Below are 22111 nucleotides of genomic sequence, written 5' to 3' on the forward strand. Positions count from 1 at the left end.
AACACCGAGCAAAATGTTAACCCCTCCTATATATGCAAGGGAAATAAAGTAAGTTGTTATATAGAAACCTTTGACACTATATGCAATTTCTTATGTCCCATATTCTGATAATGTCTGTCCTCTTGGCTCTTACTTCTTGGACTTTCTCATAAACACAGAAGCTTCGTGACAAATTGTGAAAATCATCATTTCCTCCTTTATGAAGTATATTGAAGACAAAAGGGATTAAAGTCATTTCACATTTAGCAAAGCTATTTTATGGCAACATTGTTACAACACAAAATAGACATTGCAATTTACAATTAACAATTACACAGTGATTTCATAACAATACTACTTACTCCAATTAACAAAATATTTCTTTATAAAAAATATGTTCAAAAGGAGGTTTACATTCACTTCATTTAATATCAAGGTTGTAACAATGGTCTCAGGAGATGCAAAGATGGAAAACTACTTACCTTAAAAATCTATATTCTTGAAGATATATACTCCACTTGAATAAGATACTGCTCAAGGTTTAGGCTTCCTGGACAACTCAGAGGATTTTGTAGTTGTACTTAATATACCCAATAAATAGCCAAATTTCCTAAACTCTCATAATTTTGCTAACCAAGGGCGCTTAACAAAGTTAAAAGACACCACAGGGTTCAAAAGTGAACAAATATGTTGTTTTTGTTTTAAGATGGAGTCTCACTCTTGTCACCCAGGCTGGAGTGCAGTGGCACAATCTCTGCTCACTGCAACCTCCATCTCCCGGGTTTAAGTGATTCTCACACCTCAGCCTTCTGAGTAGCTGGGATTACAGGCATGTACTACCAAGCCCAGCTAATTTTTACATTTTTAGTAGAAATGGGGTTTCATCATGTTGGCCACGCTGGTCTCGAACTCCTGACCTCAAGAGATCCGCCTGCCCCAGCCTCCCAAAGTGCTGGGATTACAGGCATGCGCCACCGCGCCTGGCCACAAATATGTTAATGAGTTAATTAAGATGGTGCTGCTCAAATGATTCGAATTCAGGAAACTTAGGTTGCAGGTAGGTAATCTCTAGTTCTCTAAAGAATAATACCCAAATGACAGGATTTATGTGTTGGTGCAATAATAGCTCAGTCTGTTTCATGACTTAGCTAGAGTCAGAATTGGAGCGGTGGCTACAGCACAGGGGTGGCTTTCTCCTCTCTGAAGGAAAAGTAAAAAAGTAGGAAGAAAGAGGTTGAAAGAACAGCCTACACAGTTGTTGCCCAGATCTCGAAATTAGCAACAAGTATGTTAGCTGTCCTAATTATTACCAAACAGGTCCTGGGAGTGTCTGACACACAGCCTAATATAGGTACAATCAGTTTCAGAATCCGGTTCCTGGATCTGAACTAATTTAGCTATAAGCCTTTCAGCAAGACCGTCCCTATGGCCTGCATTTCTCTCCTATAGGTTTGACAAAGATTCACCTGTAAGTTTGATGAAGATAGGCTAGGTATGGCCTTCAATAAGAATTTATTCTGGCTGGGAGATTTAAAACTGTAAATGCTTGAGTTCTACCTCCAGATTCTAATTTTATTTAATTGGACATTTGGTTATTGTATTTTTTAACTCCTCAGGTTATGTAATAATAGGCATCCAGTGTTGAGGAACACTGACAAAAAGGTTAGAGTTCAGTGAGACACTGAGGCCTCTTCAGTGCATAAAAATAGGTTGGAAGTTAGCATCTTGACACTCTTTGGGGGATTCTATCTCTTCACTTGCCATTAAGTGAAACGTTCAGAAATTTAAGAGTCAACAATGCCACCATTACTGCTGTCAAAGTCCTTCAGTGATTAAAAAGATACCCTGATCCCTCCATCATCCGGTGTTGTTAAACTACTTCAGTAAGAACAAAAGATGTGCTTTCCAAGGGTGGAGACATCCAACTCGTATTCAGTTCCCCATTACATTCTGGATTTGGGTCAATGAAAGAAGCATCCATTGGGGTGATAGCTAAGGCGTGTCCGCGCCACATATCAGTGAGATTTCTGGAGGGGAGTAGTGTGGAAAAGTGGTTATAACATTGGGCAAGCAGATGTCAGACAATTTCTGAAAGACAGGGCTATCTCTAGAAACTCACTGTAAGTAAGGAGACAATTAACGCTTTCTAAGACCATATATCCCTGATGGTCAATTACACACTAAGAACTTCCTTTTAAGATTTGCCCTGAAGGGGCCTAGAGCATCACCTCTTCCATGCAGAGAATCAGAAAGCTTGGATTCTAGTTCTAGCTCCCAACAATTAGCTGTATATAATTGATGATGGATGACTTCATTAGTGTCAAAGCCAAAGCACATTCTCTGTCAGCTTTTCAAAAAAAACACGCAGTAAAGACAGATTCCTACCAGGAAAACTTTGATAGGTGTTTTTCAAGTGTCATCTCACAGCAGAAGATTCCTCAAGTGGTCAAACCTTGCCAACAGCTTCAAAAAAAGGTAACTAGGATTTAACTTTACGGTGCATTTTGATGTTTCCCTTTGTGTCATATCTGATGATAAAAGAACCTTAAAAAAAACAAAACACTATCCAGCTTCTCCATTCTGTCTCCTGCTTTGCTTTTTCTTATTTATAAAATACAAATTTATAGCTGGATTTGATGTTGAAAATTTAATACAGTTACCTCATGTCATAGATACAAGAACAGAAATGACTTGACCAAATTCACATTGTTGTTTAACGGCAGGCAAAGCACTAAAGATGGATAGTTCTGCCTTCCTACTTTGAATGCCCTTATTCTCTACAGGTTAAGGTCGAGTTATTCAGTAAAACAGGCTATCAGGAGCTTAATCCCAAACAGTGAGGAAACAAACTTTTATGCTTGTTTGGCTAAATGCATGCAGTTTACCTCAAGATTAAGGGATTTGAAAAAGGTTGGAAAACAGTGTAACCCTATCTCCTGGATATATCTACAGACCTGTATTTAGGAATTATGCCAGGCTGTTTTTTTTTTTTTTTTGAGATGGAGTCTTGCTCTGATGCCCAGGCTGCAGTGCAGTGGCGTGATCTGGGCTCACTCCAAGCTCCGCCTCCCGGGTTCACACCATTCTGCCTCAGCCTCCCGAGTAGCTGGGACTACAGGCACCCGCCACCACGCCCGGCTAATTTTTTTGTATTTTTAGTAGATAGGGTTTCACCGTGTTAGCCAGGATGCCAGGCTGTTAGAAATAACAGAGCTGATGATCATTGATGGGGCCTTTAAGGCAGGACTGGGTATTTAGTTCTTAAAAATGATTCTGTGCCTGCCAATCTTAGGAATAAATAATGCTTTCAATGATCTGCATTCTTCTGTCTACCTAAAAGGTACAAAGAAAAAGAATATATTTAATTAAAGAGAGATGTGTCCCAGGTAATGGTAAGCAATGGGAATAAAGTCATGATATGCCCAGAATAACCAATGATGAATGTTATTAGCCAGGTAGCTACCATTCTAGTCTTAGTCAAAAATAAGCATCCCATAAGTTTATGTAATTTTAGGTGTCAGAATACACATAAGGAAAGGACAATCTGAACTAAGGAAACCTGAAATTTGATTCTGAAATTCATTAAGTAACCATGCCTAAGGTGAGCTTGTTTTCTTAACTGTAAAATGGAAGTGCAACGTTTAACTTTCCTCAGTGGCTCAGATGAAACACTGTGAAGGTACAGAGTAATGTTATATGGCACAAAGCAAAAAGTGCTGTGCAAAAGAAGAGTGTGCTAAATATTAGGAAATTTCTGAGTTCCAGAAAATTTAGATTTTTAAGAAACTATGTCATGTCAAGATGTGTTTTGGAGAAACAATTTTCCGAATATTATATTAAGTATATACTAAGTATATATTGGGAGGGATTATATAAAAGGTGTTCAAAAAACAAATATCAGGAAAACACTAAATTAAGCAGAATTTAACAATTGTTTTTAACTTTAGAATTTCTCAGAGCTTTGAATATTGTATACCATGAATCTCCAAGAAAGGACAAGTGAGTTTATTTTCCCCAAACTTATATGACCACCTAATCCTTTTTACATGGACCTTCTCAGTGGAGCAGTGTTCCATAGAACACACATTCTTACTATCTATTTTTCCAAAATTCCTACTGTTTGCTTCAACACAAAATCATAAGACACTGTGGCTAGAAATTTTCTTTCATATAAACATAAATGTGTACTGACACATGTTGGTAAGCATTTTATAGGTTGTCTATTCTAGCTCTCAAATACCATGACTCTAAATCTGTAAAGACCAGATCACTAACATAGCCTCTTTCCAGAAGGCCACAATGAGTACGTCCTCATCAGGATAGAGAATGTACCCTTTAAGTTTTATAGGAGTCAAGTACCCCTTGGTCTTGGGGACAGATTTCTGTTAAGACAGACAGAAATTCTTCCCTTGCTGGTCCAGCAGCAGTTTTCTTGTTCTCTGGACCAGCCAGAATAAAAAGATGACTTCTGCCACGCATCATTTTGTTGTTTATCTAACACTGAATCCCAAATAAAATTTCATACCTGATTAATAGATCTGACCTTTTAAACTAGAAAAGCAGCAGCAACCTGAGATGGAATTGCTAAGAGAAAAATATGGTAACATTCTTAGCTAAAATACTGAGAGAAACGGAGAGTTTAAGTCTACTACTGTCTACAGTACTTATGTGAATGCTATAAAAGATCTATTAGAAACTGGTGGCAATGGCAACAAGTCCTGCACCAGTTCTTAAATCCTCTCTTATAGCTAGTAGAAAGGATTACAAAGTTTGGCAAACATCTTGCATGGATCAAGACTGTTCACAGGTGTCTGAGCAATGAATAATATGTCTATAGATTAGATCTAAGAGCTCATTTTACAACTGTTTACTAGATGATATAAACATTTTTCGTCGCCCATTTGTAAGCTGTAGGTATGCATCATGGCTTCTGTGATCTCAGAACTGTTTCTCTGACCAGCAAAAGAAGAGATGAAAATGCTCCTCTTGACCTCTATCTGCACTACACCAGACACGTCACTGAGCCAGTTTCTTCTAAGGAGATAACAGAAACTTTCTATGCAAGGCTGTGGGGGGCTGGTAATATAAAGCTAGGAGGATAAAGCTCCTTACTAATGAACAAGCTGACATTGAATAACATGGCATCCATGTGGAACATGGTTTGAAAACATTTTAAGACCATTCATAGACATCTGAGACCACTCATAGTTTCTTCCTCCCAAGGCTGTGAAATAAAATTCCAAAGTACATCAACAAATTCCTGGTGCTTTTCCATCTTATGCTAGCTTACATTTTATACCCTCAGTGTCCTTCAAAAGTGGCTGGAATAGCCCACCTATACCTTTATTTGATATGTTCATCTCTTTTTCACCCTTTGGAGAAGTAAGATTACTTACAAGAAAACTGATTCTCCAAAAGGTATATATACGTAGTAAGTAACACTGGTAAATAATGGGTGTTTCTAACAGTTCTTAGAAACTGGTAAGGAGACAGAAGCCCATAACTACCCCAAACTCACCCACCTTCATACATCTTCACAGAGACATCAATAGCAACAGTGAATTTATACATAAAGAGTAAGTGAGGCAAAGGCAAAAGCAGTATCAATCTGTCTGAGTGTAGGCAATGGTGCTTTGATTATTTACCCGTACAAACTCTTCAGTCCCTTTTGGTTATCCCCAACTCAGCTCTTAAGCCGTAGATTTTTGCTGTGGAGAACTCAGATGTGATGTAGCTGCTCCAGTAACTCTTTTCACAGTATACTGCATGTCAATAATGGGAATGATTTCTAATCAATTTAAACTGCACACGGTACATTAATAGAACAAGAAGTTTATTACTCCCACTCAGTAGTTCCTGGGGGCTTTGATGTTAAGTCATACATAATTCGAGAAATACCAGGAATCTTCTTAATCTCAGTGACCATCTTTAATACCACCTATTAAAAAAAAATTATAGAGAAAAGTCAGCATCCACTGCATGTCCAGCAGTCCTAGAGGGCTTACATTTGTAATTTAAAATTAAAATGTGACTATTTTCACTATTGTCCTTCATGTATATGGGTTGGTTTCTGATTAATCTTATATAATGAACCTATTCCCCTCTGCAGGGATAGGTTTAAGTTATTAAGGTTTAAAATATTAGTGACTTAAACTCAGTACTACTCAAAGTGTGATCCACAAACAGGTGCTAGTCTGCAAGTTGTGTTTGTGACTGAGCCACAAGTGCTTAAGAACATACAGCGATTTGACATTGCTGTGGCATCCAAGCATGTGATTTTATGTGTTTCAGCCAATGCTCTGCAAATTATCTGCAGCTTAAACATACAACTCTAAGGGCCACCAAGGTGGCACACAGTACACTGTAATAATCATTATCAAGTATACAGGAGGAGAGGATAGCCTGCTCACTTGTCAAATTTGGCAAATTTGAGCCTAAGAGAAAACTGACTCTAAGCCACATTCCAAACCAACCCATCTACCTAGCTGTAACGACAGCCTTGCATTAGTACACTGGAGGCAGTAGCCCAACTAATAGAGTCTCACTTTGATTTTCACTTGCTATTATGCAAGTAGCTCCTTTGGAATGTTCTGGTAAAAACAAAGAAGGATCAAAAATTGAGTTGGAATTGGTAGTAGCGAGAACATTTAGGCAATTCTTGGGTGTCTGGCCATAAAGCTATCAAATTGCATCCTTATTTCTAACAAACTCTTCTTCACTCCTAGAGTTTTCTTCTTTATTTGCGGAATACTATTTGTAAAGTAGAAATTGGCAGGATTAGATAAAATTATTATAATTGATTATTTTTTATACAGTAATCAGACATTTGGAGAGCATATATAATTTAAGGCCTTTTTCTGCCCCAGTGTGTTAATCAAATATGTGAAAATTAAAAAAAAAAACAGCCTATCTTATGAACAGAAAACCAACATAAGAAATACAGCACTGGCATAGCCTATTCCATTCACCATATTATAAAATGTAAGAGGTACTGAGAACATGCATTAGAAAAAAATATATAAATTACCTCTACAGGGATCTCATTGCCAGGTGTTGCAGGTATACCAGTCATGAAGTCACTAGTAATAAAGGTTCGAATAACCACAGATCTCTGGCATGAAGGCTGCTTTTGAAGTGGGTCCCGATCAAAATGTAATGGTGTCAAAATCACCGGCATCTGGCTGATTTTCCCAGCATACCCTAGAGAAAGGTATATGTAGAACCAATCACCACAACATAGAAAAGCACTCTTAGTTCAATTAAATCCTCCCAGGCAATATCTGAAATTACATATATACACACAGCATAGTTAAGACTGTCATCATGCATTGATTTCAGCTACTTGCAGAGCATTTTAATTGGACTTAATCACAAATGCAAAAAACAGAATTTGATCACATCAGTGATGTTTCACTGATGTGCTGTAAAGAGAAACAGTCCAGTCTCATTATTCTCTATTATAATTTGCAGTATAGTTATATTCTACACTGCAAACAAAGAATTAGCGAATAATGAACCATTTCTCCCAGGGGAAATGGAGGGTTAGGTTCCTGCAAGCCTCTGATTGTAATATTTTCATCAACTGATTAATATATAACCTTGTCTTATGTGTTTCTGATTTAAGACACTATATTTAATATTTATTATAGATTCATTAACACTGAACTCACAATCAACAGCTCTTTAACTCATGCCTGAATGAAGTTTATCTAACACACAGATTTTCTCTGTAAGGTACATCACAGCATTCCTGTGCTTAGGAACCCAGACAGCACTTCAACACTATACTTGAGATCCATTTTAAACAGCAAAATCACCAACAAAACGCATAAAAATGCAAAAGATATAGCATCAAGGAGACCATGAAAAAGACTTGTTCACATTCTGAGAGCTGAAACAAGAAGGCATAGCGTCACCTTGTTCAAACTCAGCTGGGAACATCTAAGTCTGGAAATTCACATTTTCTGCTGCTCTGTGCATGTCCACAAATGGCGACAAAGGTGAATATATTTTATTTAGAAGCAACATTATAGGCCAGGTGCAGTGGCTCACTCCTGTAATCCCAACACTCTGGGAGGCCAAGGCTGGCCTGACCTGACTCCTGACCTGATCACCTGAGGTGAGGAGATCGAGATCAGCCTGGCCAAAATGGCAAAACCCTGTCTCTACTAAAAATACAAAAAACTAACCAGGCGTGGTGGCGGGCACCTGTAATCCCAGCTACTCAAGAGGCTGAGGCAGGAGAATCACTTGTAACAGGAGGCGGAGGCTGAAGTGAACCAAGATTGTGCCACTGCACTCCAACCTGGGCAACAGAGCAAGACAGACTCTGTCTCGGGAAAAAAAAAAAAAAAAAAAAAGCAACATCACAGAACATTCAAATATTTAAATAATAAAAATAAAAGCATCTAAAAAGCAAAAGCCACATCCTCCACATCCTCCTACTCTTAATGTCAAGCTTCCAAAAACTAGTTTCAGAGGGTAGTAATCAAAAACATGAGCAACTTACCAGACTCCCTGAGAATGTTATGGGCCTCAAAATCAGCTTGGCGTAAAGTACTGAGCACCCCTGTTGTCAAGAAAGTGGGAGTAACATCTGTAGGAGGTTCTTTAACTGGTGGGCCAAATATATAAACAACTCTGGAAACAAAGAGGTAAAAATAATAGAGCAATTACATTTTAAATGTAGAAATTACATTTTAGTATGAGAAGCAAGGCACTTAGAACAGTAACATTCTTTCCATTTCCCACTTAGTTTTAGGCCCTTCTCCTGCCCACTTCAACTCCCCAGATGGATAGGGCAAGATATAAGATTATAAGAAGGTCTGTGTTCTACATGCTTTCCTCAAAGTGTGTTCTCTGCAACATTCTGTATCTCAGAATGTGCAAAGATATGTGATTATTACAACTTTCTTTTCACTTAATGTACTGGGTTGAAGAGTATCCCCAAAACTTCATGTCCACCCAGAATCTCTGGGGAGAAAAAGGGTCTTTGCAAATGTAATCAAGTTAAAATGAAGTAATACTGGATTAGGATGGACTCTAATCCAATGACTGGGATCCTTCCAAGTACTGGGAAATTTGGATACACAGACACACATGGGGAATGAGGGTCATGTGAACACAAAGACAGACTGGAGTATGCTGCCACCACTCGATAGTAGGAAGAAGCAAGGAAGGATCCTCCCCTAGAATCTTCAGAGAGACTATGACCCTGCCAACACTGAATTCAGACTTCTGGCCTCCTAAACTGTGAAAGAATAAATGTTATTTTAAGCCTCCTAGTTTGTGGTAATTTGTTATGGGTAGTCCTAGGAAACAAATACACATAGTTAAAATTTAAAAATAGGTGTTTTTATGACAAGACTTCAGAAACTATTAATATACTATGCTAACATGCACTGGAAATCTCCAAGAGGAAACTACAGTGAATTTCCCAAAATTAGTAAACTCATCTTTTTTTCTCTACTTGAGAAACAATGATTCTACAGAGATTCTCATTTGCACTTCATTAAAAAGGCCATTGAAATAGGACTTAGCATCCTACTACTTCCTTCCAAAAAAATGATTCATTACCGTTTTATGTAAATGTCTGTTTGAAAGACATGAAGATACATCACAAATATCTTCATGTTAATGAGAGTTAATGAGAGTACAGTTTGGAACATAACTTGAGGAAATTAGAATCAGACAATTTTAACAACTTGAAGTGTAGCTGGCCACTGGTTTGAAGGGATCTGTTTCACAATCTTCACCCAGAAAACAAGAGGGAATCAGGGTAGAGATTTGAGTGCCACTTAGCTAGTTCTCCCTACTCCAGCCAGTAGACAATTGTCACTTTTCGTTAGTACTGTTTTTAGCAAAGAAAATAAATCTCCCCGGCAACTATCATGGTAAAGTTTAATGTTTTTCCTTCTTTCCTTAATATGTACTTAGGTAAAATACACAAAAGAAAACTGTATTAACACAAAACCTCCGATATCACCAACTACTTTATTGTCTCCTTCCAAACATACTACAACAGAAGCAAGGTTTTTGTCCCATGTATAGACAGTAAGTTATACTTTTTCTAAACAATATAGTTCCTAAAGCTCATAAAAGATCTTTGCAGGAGAAAGTTAAGAGAATGCCATGAACCTGCTCTTTTCACCTTCTCATTTCTTACAAACAAAAGTAATCACTAGAGTGTACTGGGACAGGTATTTACCCACACTATATATAACAGTAAAACTGGAACAGTCCCTCCCTGTACAAAGATTCCCTCATCCAAATTAGGAAAAAAACCGGCAAACGTGGAAGAATATTTTTAAACTCCAATTCATCAAAAAGACCCCAGCAAAGAAATCTAAAGTTCACCAAGATTCTTTTTTTTTTTTCCTTTTTTGAGACGAATCTCGCTCTGTCGCCCAGGCTGGAGTGCAGTGGTGCGATCTCAGCTGACTGCAAGCTCTGCCTCCCGGGTTCATGCCATTCTCCTGCCTCAGCCTTCTGAGTAGCTGGGACTACAGGTGCCCGCCACCACGCCCGAATAATTTTTTTGTATTTTTAGTAGAGACAGTGTTTCACCGTGTTAGCCAGGATGGTCTCGATCTCCTGACCTCGTGATCCGCCTGCCTCGGCCTCCCAAAGTGCTGGGATTACAGGCGTGAGCCACCACGCCCGGCCAAGTTCACCAAGATTCTTTTAAGAACTTGCTGCGTTCATATTTTAAGATTTCGTTTTTTGTTTGCTGGTTGTTAGGCTTTTTACTTTTTTCTTTTTGAGAAGGGAAGAAGGAAGAGGAGACAAATAGGGAAAAAAGAGAGAAACTAGAATATAAACATAAAGTTTAAACAAGGATGTGTGCCCTTTGGCAAAAGAAAAAGAAAAGGAGATAAAACTGTAAGAATGCTGTGAATGAAGAAATATACTAATTATATAGTAAAAGCAGTGGAGTTCAATTTAGGGAAATTTTCTGTGTGATATATAAAGTTTATATAGCATTCTTCAGAAGGCAAATTATGAGCCACTGTTCTAACCAAGACAATTATCTCCACTCAAAATAGGCAATTAAAAATTTATCATTATTGAAGTTGTTTTGTTTTTTGTTTTTTTGAGAAAGGGTTTCACTCTGTTGCCCAGGCTGGAATGCAGTGGCACGATTTTGGCTTAAGGCAACCTCCCAGGCTCACGCGATCCTCCCACCTCAGACTCCCAAGTAGCTGGGACTACAGGTACACACCACCATGCCTGGCTAATTTTTGTATTTTTTGTAGAGATGGAGTTTCACCATGTTGCCCAGGCTGGTCTCAAACTCCTGGGCTCAAGTGATCCACTCGCCTTGGCCTCTCAAAGTGGTGGGATTACAGGCGTAAGCCACCACGCCTGGCCCCCATTACTGAAGAGGGTAATAATTCTATTTTTCAGCATATTAAAGATGCTTCTGTATTTGAGGGTCTTCAGTTGATTTGAGTAAGCCTTTGAATGAGCATGTTCCCAATGGTAAAAACATGGCTTCCCTATAACTCCTTATCTCTGACTATACAGACTCTGCTAGGTTAACATTAAAAGGTAAGCTTCTGATTTCTGCAGCAATTTGAGTAAAATGAAACCTCAAGTAATTCTTTTTGGTTGTTAACTGCCTAACACCCATGAAGAAAACTGAAGAGAGAGAATAACTGTGAAATAAGAACATTTAATTAGCAATCTAGTATAAAATAAGTGAATTTTTGAACTATATATGGTACGATGAAATTGAGGATTAGAAATAGATTATAAATCAGCTGTTGATATATCCAATGTAAGAAATTAATATGCAAATTAAAGGAAAATTAATCTAAATGTAAATTATATATTTAAACGTAACTATTTTAATGCTATCTGGCATATGCCTATTTCTTTTCTTTGATTTTTTTCCTTGGGGTTACTACTAAATTAACCAAGTCTCCATTTTTGTTTGGGGTGGGGGTTGTTTGTTTTGTAGGGGTGTGTGTGTGTGTGTGTGTGTGTGTGTGTGTGTGTTACTTTATTTGTAATTCTGTAACCTGGACATACTTTTTTCAATCCTTCTGGAATAAAACATGTTACCATAAAACCAATAGCTAATATAAGCCACTAATTTAGAAGACATTTTACAGCTGTCTTTAATATTTTACACTAAAATAAAAATCTCCTTTAAATAATTTTTAACAGATGATTACATTGTGATGAAGAGTCAAAACACAAGATGATATTAAATATCTACTTAACTGCAACCTATGTGCATATTTGAATTACAAACACAGCCATTTACTCTTATCTACATGACCTACCTATATCTACATTTGAGCCTTTTGGTCTTTCATTAATTGAAAGCCCTTAAGAAATACATCCTTCCATTACACAAGCCCCCACCCTAGCTCCTGTGAAACACACCTGTTAACGTTGTGACACATGCGAGGTATAAGCCTAGCCAGAAAAATAAGTGATTCCCAGTCAGGTTCATCTTTACTGGAGATTCCACACACGTAACTGTAGGAACGACAGTCACCCTGAAAATAAAAAGATAATCAATAATTTTTAATAGTCAAAAGATGCACCAGTTTAACTTGACAAAGCTGTTTTTTTTTTTAAAAGATGCATTGAAAAATATCTTATGCATGGTGACACTATTAACAGATTTTTAGAAATTTGAATCAAAGTATATACTAAATGCTTCTTTAATGGTATAAATAAATTCCAAATTAAAATCCCATATTAAACTACCTGAAACCCATCCCAAACTACCTGAATCAGTTAAGACATACATAAAGTATCATGGTAATATCAAAAAAAAATAAAATAAAATTATGAAAAATTTGGCAGACAAGATCTGCCCATGTTTTTTGAGTGGATAAAGAATTCTTAAGTGGGAGACAAAAACAATTCATAGGTCGGGCGCGGTGGCTCACGCTTGTAATCCCAGCACTTTGGGAGGCCGAGGCGGGCGGATCACGAGGTCAGGAGATCGAGACCACGGTGAAACCCCGTCTCTACTAAAACTACAAAAAAAAAAAATTAGCCGGGCGTGTTGGCGGGCGCCTGTAGTCCCAGCTACTCGGAGAGGCTGAGGCAGGAGAATGGCGTGAACCCGGGAGGCGGAGCTTGCAGTGAGCCGAGATTGCGCCACTGCACTCCAGCCTGGGCGACAGAGCGAGACTCCGTCTCAAAAAAAAAAAAAAAAAAAAAAAAAAAAACAATTCATAAATATTTACTTATCAACATGTTTAAGTATCAGCTTAAAAGTTAATTTTAAAATAATGAAATAAAACTGATAATTTATTCTTTTTTCCTGTGTCCTGTTTAATCCAAGTAATTTGCTTTTTTTATGAAAAGCAATTTTAAAAAGTAACAGATTAGAGAAGTACCTAATGCCCAGAGTGGCAGGTACTAAGAATGTGAAAATTCAACACGTGAATGCTAACGTGATAGCATCTGTAAAAGTGTAAAATGGACTGGGTACGGCAGCTCATGCCTGTAATCCTAGCACTTTGGGAGGCCGAGGCGGGTGGACTGCCTGAGCTCAGGAGTTCGAGACCAACCTGGGCAACGTGGTGAAACCCCGTTTCTACTAAAATACAAAAAATTATCCGGGTATGGCGGCGTGTACCTGTAACCCCAGCTACTCAGGAGGCTGAAACAGGAGAATCGCTTGAACCTGGGAGGCAGAGGTTGCCGTGAGGTGAGATCAAGCCACTGTGCTCCAGCCTGGGCGACAGGGCAAGACTCCATCTCAAAAAAAAAAAAAAAAAAAAAAAAAAAACAGTGTAAAATGCACATGCACAGAAAATGATCCTACATAAATACATGGATAACTGATGGGATGCTTATAATAATAAAAAACTGAGAACAGTTTAAATGCCCATTGGTTAGAAGAATAGTTAAATAAATGATGGTATGCATAGAATATGAGGGAACAGTTAAGAACAATCTACTTGGAAAGGCACATTAAGGTAAGTTCATGATGTTCAGTTGAAAGAAAAAAGTTGACAATGTGTACCCCAAATCCCCTCTTTTATTTTCTTTTTAAAGTGTTTCTGGAAAGACACATACAAAACTTAACTGGAGAGTAGAAATACAAAGAATTTTTTTAATGTATTTTCATTTTTTACAAATACGGTTTACTTTGGTATTTAGAAAATAAAACCCATTGTTATACTAACCATGAACCATCATTTTTACCTGGGCTTGCAAGGGTCTAAGCTTCAAAGGGTAAGAGACTAAAGTCAGTTATCCAATAACAAAAGAAAATTTTATTTTGGTGGGAAAAGCAGTAGAGCCTCAATAAGTTTCATTTTCAAGAAAGAAATCACTCATTCATCAAATTATCTCAAATATCTATTTTTTGTAACACTTCTCTAAAAAGAAGAGTGGGGAACTATTTCAACTCCCTTTGTAGCAGCAGTTAGCATACAGACGTGGAAGTTCTCTATAACAAATCTACTTAAAACTGAGAAACTTTTAAGAATTAAATAACCTGTCCACAATTCTATTTTTATATATTAGGGTAATACTGCCTGTAAGTATCATTGCAAATTTCAAAGTAAATTTATATATGAATGAGATAATCCATAAACCACTGAAAGAAAGTATCAATAACTCCAAGTAAGGTTATTTCAATAGTGATTTTAAAACAACATAAGCAGCTTACAACATTTGGCCTTTAAAAAGAAGGCAAGAGTTCCTTAACCCAATAGCTGGCTCTATCACTTTCATGAAATAAAATATTTTAGTTTACTTTAAAAATTACAATTTTTTTTTTTTTAAGATGGAGTTTCACTCTTGTTGCCCAGGATGGAGTGCAATGGCGCAATCTTGGCCCACCGCAACCTCCGCCTCCTGGGTTCAAGCAATTCTCCTGCCTCAGCCTCCCGAGTAGCTGGGATTACAGGCATGCACCACCACACCCGCTAATTAGTAGAGATGGGGTTTCTGCATGTTGGTCAGGCTGGTCTTGAACTCCCGACCTCAGGTGATCCGCCCGCCTCGGCCTCCCAAAGTGCTGGGATTACAGGCATGAACCACTGTGCCTGGCAACAATCAATTTTTATCTTGTTTTATTTACAGGCCGAACTGCATGAATTCAGAGCAAAGGGGAATTTAAACTGACAGATTCATATATTTAGAAAAAATGCTTATTAGGTTTTAGATGAATAATCTCTAAAACAGTAGAATTTCTTTCTACACATAATTTTACTGTAAGAGGACATTATAAACACATTAACCCAATAATTGGCACTTATACCATTTTTGAGTTGAACTACTGACACCTCTTCTAGTTTCCATTTAACCACAAACTTGAAATAAAATAACCATCCTCTTCCCTACCCTCCCACACTTTTGTTCCCCAAAAATTCATTTGAGGATCATATAAAGAAGGCCGGGCACAGTGTCTCACACTTCCAATCCTAACACTTTGGGAGGCCAAAGTGAAGGATCACTTGAGGCCAGAATTTCAAAGCCAGCCTGAGCAATGCAGGGAGACCCTATCTCTACAAAAAAATTTAAAAATTAGCCAGGCATGATGGTGCATGCCTGTAGTCCCAGCTACTTGGGAAGCTGAGGTAGTAGGGTCACTTGAACCCAGGAATTCAGGGCTACAGTATGCCATGATCACATCACTGCACTCCAGCCTGGGCGACAGGGCAAGACCCCGTATCCAGAAAAAAGAGGAGAAATTAACATACTATCTTATTAGTTATTAGTCATTTTGCAAGTAGCATTTTATAATTGAGAACTATATTATTCTCACGTTCTTTTACAACTAGAAAGGCAGAATAAACACAAAAAACATCAGTAGAACATGTTCCCTAGTACAGGGAATACACAAGCTGAGAACAACACCTAAATGGTGTAACTTATTCATCTGGAGGCCGCCCTGCAGTTAAAGACTTCTAAAACCACAGTATATTTTACACCTAGAAGGATAAATGACCTCTTGATCCCTGCCCTACAAGGCAGAAGTAAGCATGCCAACCCTATAGGAAACGGTTGCTTTCAATATTTACCTTTGGTTAGAGTTCATAGATGTTCCAAAACTACAAAATCTCAGCCTGACTATTTAGTTCCTGTAACTATTCACTCCCTAAACATTCTATAAAAAATTACCTTCTTATTTCTCTAAACTTGGTATATATACTTACATATTTCATTTCCCTAAGTAATCCTTATTTCAATATTAGTAGAAAGAGTGCTTGAACCCGGGAGGCGGAGATTGCAATGAGCCGAGATCACACCACTGCACTCCAGCCTGGGCAACAGAGCAAGACTCCGTCTCAAAAAAAAAAAAAAAAAAAGTGTATCACTGGTGAATGAATTCACACAACTCACCTGCACACCTACAGTTTTAATTGGCAGCAAGAAGGCATTCAGTGAATGCAGACTGGTAATTTGCATCAGCTTCTCCTGATCCTCTTCTGTTGTGCAGGCTTTGACTCTCTGTAATAGGGTATGTGGCTGAGAAAAAGCAAACAGGTATTTTTTCAGTTTTAAGAAATAAGGTATTCATCTTTTATTATCTACTACTATCTTATGTATTTTACTGGTTTTTAGCAGTGGATTGTATCTGGTATCTCCTTGAGTTGTGTGTGCTATGCACTATGCCAGAAATTCACACCTGAGGGCTAGGACTATGAAGAAATCTTAGGATAAGAAATGCAGATTATATTTACATACATTCAGGCTTTAGTACCCTGTCACCAGCAAGTGATACACCTTATCTGAGTCAAATATTATCTCTAATGCTTTTTGCCAAAAAGTCAGTTCTGAAATTAATATAGCTCTAGCCATTTCTTTTTTTCATTTACCTGGTACATGTTTTTCCATTCTTTAATTTTCACTCCTACTATCCCTAGATACTAGTAATGCCTGTTGTGAATAGACTATACTTTTCATATTTACTATTCTATACTAAGCAGATTTTAGTTTTCAATCTAGTTTGTCTGTGTCTTAACTAGGGATGTTAGTCCTTTTAATTAATTATAGGTTATTAATATAGTTGAATTTCATTCTACAATCTTTTTCTGTAATTATCTATTTATCCCATTTTTTACTCTCACTCCTTTCTTGCTGTCTTTTGAACTGGTGATTTCTCCCAGCTCATTTATTTCCTCTTTACCGGTTTTGAAGTTAAATCCTCTATTTCCATTCTTGCAGTAGTTGCCCTTAAGTGTTAACCAGGGTACTTAAAACATAATCTTCTGTCCTTCTGGCAAATAACACAGACATCTTTGAATTCCTTAGCATCAGATCAATCCCTTTGTGGCTTACATGTTACTTCAGCTAAACATTGTTACATATTTTCTAATAAACAAGAACAAGTAGATATCATTTTTACCTCTACTCTCGATTTTATAATTATTTTTATCATTTTATACAGTCCATGTTTGTTTCAGTTTTATTCATTTACCATTTTCTTTGCTTAGCATTCCTTCTTGTATCTCACGACTTTCTCCTGGCATCCTGCTGCTTCTCCTCAAGTCAGTTCTTTAAAACAATGGTTCTCAGCCAGGTGCAGTGGCTCATGCCTGTAATCCCAGAACTTTGGGAGGCCGAGGAGGGTGGATCACCTGAGGTCGGGAGTTTGAGACTAGCCTGACCAAATGGAGAAACCCCGTCTCTACTAAAAACACAAAATTAGCCAAGCATGATGGCACATGCCTGTAATCCCAGCTACTCAGGAGGCTGAGGCAGGAGAATTGCTTAAACCTGGGAGGCGGAGGTTGCAGTGAGCCAAGATCGTGCCATTGCACTCCAGCTTGGGTAACAAGAGCAAAACTCCATCTCAAAAAAAAAAAAAAAAAATGGTTCTCAACCCTAACTGCAAAAATTACTTGAGATGCCCAGGTCCCATCTCAGACCAATTAAATTCTAGGGCTATATGTCAAGAATAGTATACTTCAAAAGCTTCCCCAGATGATTCTAACATACAGCCAGGGTTGAAAATCATTGCCTTTAGTTTCTTAAGTAAGGGACTGTTGGTAGTAAATTATATTTAATCTCGAAATAACTTTATTTTGCCCTTGTTTTTAAAAGACAGTTTAGCTGTTCACTACAGTTAATTATTTTCTCTTGGTATTTTGAAGTCTTGCCTTTACTGTTTCAGTATAATTTCCTGGGTAGGTAACTGATCTGTTCTCTGCAGCTGCTCTGTCTTTGGCAGTCTTTAATTTCTCTAAGATGTGCTTACTAGGTGTCAAATTCTTTCCCTTTATTCTGGCTTGAGATGTGTTACGTTTCCTGAATCTGAGCCATCATGTCTTTTACCAGTGTGGAGGAATTAATACATTTTTGTCTATTATTTCCTTCTGGATATATGTTAGCACTTGCCTTATCCTTCTATCTTAACTTTTTCTACCCATATTTTATGATGATTTGTCCTAATTTCTGGATAATCTCTAAACAACTTTCTTTTAGTTCGTTAATTCTCTTTCAGCTGTTTTTCAGTTATTATTTTCATTCCCAGAACTTAGATTATTTTCAAATCTGCCCAGTTATTTTTAGTAGTCTCTTATACATTATTCTTATTATGAATAGCTTATTTCTATTTATTTTACATATTGCTTGTTAATTCCAGTAAAGTCTTGAAGGTCTTGTTCTGACAGTTTTTTCCTTTCTCATTCATGGTGCCATACTTCTATATGTGATTTTTATTTTTTATTATAACCTCATATTTGTTGGAAATCTATCTATGAGAATCCTTTGGGACCTAGGTGAAGATATTCTAAAGAGAATCTGCGCCGGGCGCGGTGGCTCACGCTTGTAATCCCAGCACTTTGGGAGGTCGAGGCGGGCGGATCACGAGGTCAGGAGATCAAGACCATGGTGAAACCCCGTCTCTACCAAAAATGCAAAAAAAAATTAGCCAGGTGTGGTGGCGGGCGCCTGTAGTCCCAGCTACTCGGAGAAGCTGAGGCAGGAGAATGGCGTGAACCCGGGAGACAGAGCTTGCAGTGAGCCGAGATCGCGCCACTGCACTCCAGCCTGGGTGACGGAGCAAGACTCCGTCTCAAAAAAAAAAAAAAAGAGAATCTGCATTTTTCCTTGCCTAACTCCCATAAGCACTACCAACCCAGATCCATTTTAAAATTCTTACGTTGCAATTTTCAGACCACACACATCACATAAATTAAAACCCCAAATCTTTAGAATAAAGTAGACTGGCGAATTTTTCCATTCATCTTCAATTTGGAGCTAAAGGATTGCATAATGTGAAGATATCTGATCCAATCTCTGGCCCTTCTTGGACCCAGTCTCATACTCAGACACCTGTACATGAATGAAATTGTTAAAACCCAAATCCTAGACCACAAAGGATTAGTAGCTGTCCTCAGAGGAGCAGACAGCTTTGGTTTCTTGAAATGAGGCTCCCAATAAATTCCTGACTTAAAGGATTTCCCTTACTTTCTTGAAATACACATAAAAGAGTGCTTTAAAATACTTTATCTGACATTTTTAGAGACTCAGTATATCCAGTCTTGTTTGGCTGGAAAGAAAAATGTGCATATAAGAGTATCTGTGGAATACTTTCTCCACAGTCATTTCAAAGGTTATATTACACCAAATTTTCAAATAATAAAACCCTCAAAAATTCATTATAAATGCTGGTATATAATAAGAATCCATTCAATTTTTTGTAATGATTAGCTGTATCAAATATTACCTTTTTAACACTTGCAGAAAAATCAGCTACTATTTTCAAAATATTGTTGGTTTCAGGAAAGTCCTTACAAATATAAGGTTCTTCAGCACATATTACTCTGATTGCCAGGCCAGGACCTAAAGGTAAGAGTAACAATAGTATTTAACATTAATGTTATATTTCTAATATAAAAATCTAATATAAAAATGCCACTATTTTCAAAATATAAAACCTTTCCAAAATTAAAATCCATCTGCCCATCATAAGTATCCAAATGTAGCTATTAGTTTCCCATTCAATTCAGCATTTTTTAGAATGCTTCAACATTCTAAAAATGTTGTAACATTTAGAATGCTGCAACATTTAAGTTATGCATAATTTTTAGTCTGCATAACTTTTTGGCATATTAATCTCTGTCCCTAAGTTTCTTCATCTATAAAACAGGATAATACTATCATAGTTTCCATTGTGAGGCTCAAATAAGACAGTATGTTTAATTCTCTCCCTATCATTCCTATCTCCCTTTTTTTAAGACATAGAGTCTTGCTCTGTCACCAAGGCTGGAGTGCAGTGGTGCAATTATTGCTCACTGCAGCCTCAAATTCCTGAGCTCAAGCAGTCTTCCCACCTCAGCCTCCTAAATAGCTTGGATTACAAGCACAGCAGCCATGCCTGGCTAATTTTTTCAGTAAAGATAGGGGTTTCACTATGCTGTTCAGGCTGGTCTTGAACTACAGAAGCTCGGCTTCTGGAAATGCTGGAATTACAGGCATGAGACACTGACTGCACTTGGCCTATCCTATTTTTATAGTCCATGTATTAAGTATCACAAAATTATCTAGTAAATATTTTTAGTTTATAACATATATGCCCATCTATTCAAAGTTTTTAATAAGGGAATTTTCCAACATATACATAAAGAGGACAGTATAATTAACCACCTTACTCATCATCCAGCTTCAACTATCAATCTAATTTTAGGAATGGTATTATACTGTTAAAATATATACATAATCTAATAAATAATGTGAGTTTTTAATACCAAAAAATGTGAACTAGTATTTCTATTTTATTTTATTTTGACAGACTCTCATTCTGTCACCCAGGCTGGAGGGCTGTGGCACGATCTCAGCTAACTGCAACTTCCACGTCCCGGGTTCAAGAGATTCTCCTGCCTTACCCTCCCCTAGCAGCCACCAGTGTACCCAGTACAGGCATGCACCACCATGCCCAGCTAATTTTTTGTATTTTTAGTAGAGATTGGGTTTCACCGTGTTGGCCAGGCTGGTCTGGAACTCCTGACCTCAAGTGATCTGCCCGCCTAGGCCTCCCAAAGTGCTGGAATTACAGGCATGAGCCACTGCACCCGACCTCTGTTTTACCAAATACTTGAAAGTTGGTAAAAACACAAGGTGTGCATAGATCTACGCAAAACTGGATCCTGCTGCTTTACTACAACAGAAAAGGCATCACTTGAGATGTCTGGTTATAGGCAAAACCTCAGCTATGTCCAATTAATTCCCTAGTCCACTCTTTACCTTTAGAATAAACAGCATATTTAAGATAGTTTTTAAAGCAGCAAAACCATTTTTGCCAATGAAATCTTACATAATAGAAAAATCAACATACAAAATAGATTTTTAAAACATCAAGTGAGTCTAGATGAAATAATGACCAAGGACATAGAACACTTGGCTTCCCTCCATTACATTCACAGATCATTCTTGTCTTTTCTTTTTTTTTTTTAAGATGGAATCGTGCTGTGTTGCCCAGGTTGGAGTGCTGTGGTGTAATCTCGGCTCACTGCAACCTCTCCCTCCCAGATTCAAGCAATTCTCCTGCCTCAGCCTCCCAAGTAGCTAGAATTACAGGCACCTGCCACCACACCTGGCTAATTTTTCTATTTTTAGTAGACTCAGGGTTACAGGCATGAGCCACCACGCCGGTCCACAGACCATTCTTTGCCAGCATGCAGGTTAGGGACTAAAGATCTCAATCTGATCACTAGATTTGAGAACAAGTGCTAATCACCACATAGGTTATAAATTTGTAAAGCTGTTTATGGAGCCAGTATGATCGTTAAGAGTATAAACTCTGAGATAAAAATTATTGGGGATATAATTCTGGCTCCACTCCTTTCAATCTGTGTAACTTTTGGCAAATTAGTCACTGTCCCTGAGTTTCTTCATCTGTAAAACAGGATAATACTAGTTTCCATTGTGAAGATTAAATAATACAATAAAATGTATTTAGCAGAGTGCCTAGCACATAAAGTACTTAAGAAATGTTGGCTATTATTATGCTTTTCAATTCAATTAGGTCATTCTCCCAAATCATCCCCTAATCACTATTACAGTGAGCTAGAACCTGAGGTACAGACTTGCCCAACCTCTCAAGAACTAGTAACAAAAACAGGTTAAGACTAGCAGTCCTAACTTTAAACAAGTATCACCTCTAATTTTTTTCTATATGACAGCAAATGAAGTATTATTTGTT

At 37.6% G+C, this 22111-nt stretch overlaps 1 protein-coding gene across 1 annotated transcript; it reads right to left on the reverse strand.

Annotated features, from left to right (window-relative positions):
• Positions 1–231: 231 nt before the first annotated feature.
• On the reverse strand, positions 232–19752 carry LOC116463604 (GMP synthase [glutamine-hydrolyzing]; the record flags this gene model as incomplete). The annotated part of the gene is made up of 6 exons (XM_032146788.2): positions 232–5917; positions 7007–7179; positions 8489–8619; positions 12373–12488; positions 16306–16431; positions 19637–19752. Coding segments are annotated over 6 exons (764 nt in total), but the record flags the coding sequence as incomplete, so codon positions are not given.
• Between the last annotated feature and the right edge of the window lie 2359 nt (positions 19753–22111).

The sequence above is a fragment of the Hylobates moloch genome, unplaced genomic scaffold (genome assembly GCF_009828535.3).
Source record: "Hylobates moloch isolate HMO894 unplaced genomic scaffold, HMol_V3 SCAFFOLD_44, whole genome shotgun sequence".
Classification (NCBI taxonomy): domain Eukaryota; kingdom Metazoa; phylum Chordata; class Mammalia; order Primates; family Hylobatidae; genus Hylobates; species Hylobates moloch.